Source organism: Propithecus coquereli, unplaced genomic scaffold (genome assembly GCF_000956105.1).
Source record: "Propithecus coquereli isolate 6110/MARCELLA unplaced genomic scaffold, Pcoq_1.0 Scaffold22, whole genome shotgun sequence".
Lineage (NCBI taxonomy): Eukaryota > Metazoa > Chordata > Mammalia > Primates > Indriidae > Propithecus > Propithecus coquereli.
Genome location: NW_012147189.1, coordinates 9,195,726 through 9,198,507, shown reverse-complemented (window position 1 = coordinate 9,198,507; position 2,782 = coordinate 9,195,726). Strand labels below are relative to the sequence as shown.

Below are 2,782 nucleotides of genomic sequence, written 5' to 3'. Positions count from 1 at the left end.
CTTGGGATATAGAGGTTCTCCATGATCTGGCTCCTGTCTCCTTCTTCAAAATCACTCAAAGATCCCCCTTTCTTTCTATACTCCAGCCAAACTGGATCTTTCAGTTCATTAAGTGCATCCTTAAACCAGCACTCAAGTCAAGCATAATATATAGGTAGGAAATGTTCCAAAACCAAGCCAATTTTAGTATAGAACTTATTACCAACTAGCTACTTTCATCTGTTGAATCCCAAGGGAGCTTCTAGAAGCCAGCACGTGGGGTTTAGGGTGGAAGTAGGGACAACCATTCTGAGGATCTGCTTTAGTTTCAGTCCAAAAGGCTCACCTAGTGCATTCTTCCTTTGGCACCATATCTGGAACTAGTACAAAAGCCAGACCAATCTGGGGAAATAATTCAGAACTCCTGGAATACCCAGAACTGGTAGATCTGATTCCTCTAGCTCAAGAGTTAAACAACATCCTTCTTCTCTCTTCACCACCCACCCAAGACAGGAGTTTTCCTAGCTAACACTGCCCCATCAACTACTCAATGAGTTACTCTGTTTTGAGATATGTTATTAGAATTTCACATGGGAAGCCTGAGTTGGTCCAAAGTTCAAGCTTCAACTAATCCCACCCTCATGAACCAATCACTTCCCAAAGTCCCCATCTCCAGATACCATCACATTGGAATTAGGGTTTCAACATATGCATTTTGGGGGGACACAAACATTTAGACCATTGCAGGTGGACCTGTATGGCACAAAGGCACAGAGGCAGGAAAGATGATGCTAACTGGTCCTGTCCTTACTATCTGTGCTTTAGAAAGCACAGTCTACAACAGTGGTTCTCCAGCCTGAGTATGCATCAGAATCTCCTGGAGAGGGCTTCTTAAAACACACATTTCTGGAGCCCACCCCCAGAATTTCTGATGGGACAAGGCTTGAAAATTCACGTTTTTAGAAAGTACTCAGATGATGCTGATGCTGCCAGTCTGGGGCCCAAGTTTTGAAAACCACTGGTCTAGACTGTGTTGACCTCTGGTTGGTTCACCACTCAGTAAATGGCATCTGCTAATGATAATGCTGCAAATAGTCTCTCTTATTAATACCGCTTGCACTGCGTCATCCACTCGGAAGCATATGATCCTTGCATTCATAGCTCTCCATTGCTCACTCACACTTTCCCTTTCTAATGCCCCCTATTCCCACATCCTTATGGCTGCCACCGATTGAGTTTGATCTTTTCCTGCCTTCTGTTGTTGTTGTTCTTGTTGTAAATTGATTTCTCATGTTGTGACCTTTAGTCTATCTAAATTTTGAGATTTTAGAAGGAAAAGAATAATGTTACCAGTTTTCAGTTCCTACTTTACTTTCCGATCTCCTGCTGATTCATTGGTGAATGAAAGTAGTGATGTAGGGGACCTGACTTCGATTTTCTGTTCGACACTGATGACAATTTTGCAAGTAGAAAATTATTTGCCTTGGAATTATTTCTCTTTGATGAAATGATTACCCAAGTAGGTAGCAATGTAACTGCAGCAGTTCTGATAATTGCATGTTGATTTAAGGCTTTACATATTAAATAATTAGATTACAGTTGACCCTTGACAGAAGCTTTGAATTCCTTTCATTTTATCAGCAATCCTAGTACATAGCAAATTACAAAGTAGCCAAAATTCATTAGAATTTCTTTCCATTAATAATGAATGGAGTTAATAGCACATAGTAGGCACTCATTATATATTGGTAAATGAATGCATTCAAAATAAATGCATAAATAATTTTTCTTTTCTCCATGAAACCAAAATGGACATAGTTCCATGAAATATAGGCATGGTGATTTTGTATCAGTTTTAAATTTGGCAGGCTATCAAATGTTAATTTGCTTTTAGCTAGTTGAGATTAAATGTAATTCCTTCCCTGGGCAACCCTAAAGTAAGTAAGCATGAAAGCATTTTCAGAGTAATCTGCGAGGAATTGACATTTAAAGGAGTTAGCATTACATCTGTACTTTAAGGCTATTAATTTCATAGATAAATTAACTTCATTACTCCACCTTTATCTTGCATTTTGAAAGGACTCCATCAGCTGGAGGACTGAAAGCCGAGGGTCAGTTGAAACTGCTCTTATCCCAGCCAGGTTGTAATTGGAACCTGCTTCTGGAAACCCTACTGCATCATGATGGTCTTTTACTGAGAATCTTGCTGAAGAGCTCAAGTGAGTATTTGCAGTTACAAAAATGTCCTCGAAAAACCTAGTCATTGCTCTAGTTGAATAATTTTTTTTTTCCTAGTCCAGTATTGGCAGAAGGGTGTATCAGCAGTCGGTGGGGTTAGCAGCAGGCAAAACATTGAATCGCTTTCCCATCTCTTTGAAAGAATTTGTTTTCAGGGATTCTGCATGAGAGAAAACAATATTTTTATGACACTGTTCTATCACAACTACCATTATATAGAAATGTATTAATATGCAGCATTTGAAATGCCTAAGAAAATTGTAGGAATGTAGTTATATTTCCAAAGCATAAGTCTGAATTAGACCTGAAAGAGAGAGGGGGAGAGAGAGAGAGAGAGAGAAGAGATTGCATTAGAGCAACACTAGAACGTTAGTGTATCGTGAAGAGTGCTCATGCAACTTATAAATGAGCAAGCTGTGGCTTACAGCCATATCCATTGGGACATGGAAAAGTAATCATGAGAAAATTATGAACGGAAATTGAGGAGTAATAGAAGACCATACTTCTCTTAGACTTTCTTTTATTCCCTGTAAATGCTATTTCAGAAAATGGTAAGTAATGTTAT

General features: G+C 39.0%; 1 protein-coding gene across 1 annotated transcript in view; it reads left to right on the top strand.

The window, feature by feature from the left end:
• The window catches only part of KIAA0825 (KIAA0825 ortholog), a 355,397-nt gene that overhangs the window by 98,516 nt on the left and 254,099 nt on the right, over positions 1-2,782 (top strand). Inside the window, exon 12 of the mRNA XM_012644751.1 lies at positions 2,059-2,198. Within this exon, the coding sequence (XP_012500205.1) occupies positions 2,059-2,198 (140 nt within the window). The remainder of the gene's footprint in view (positions 1-2,058; positions 2,199-2,782) is intronic.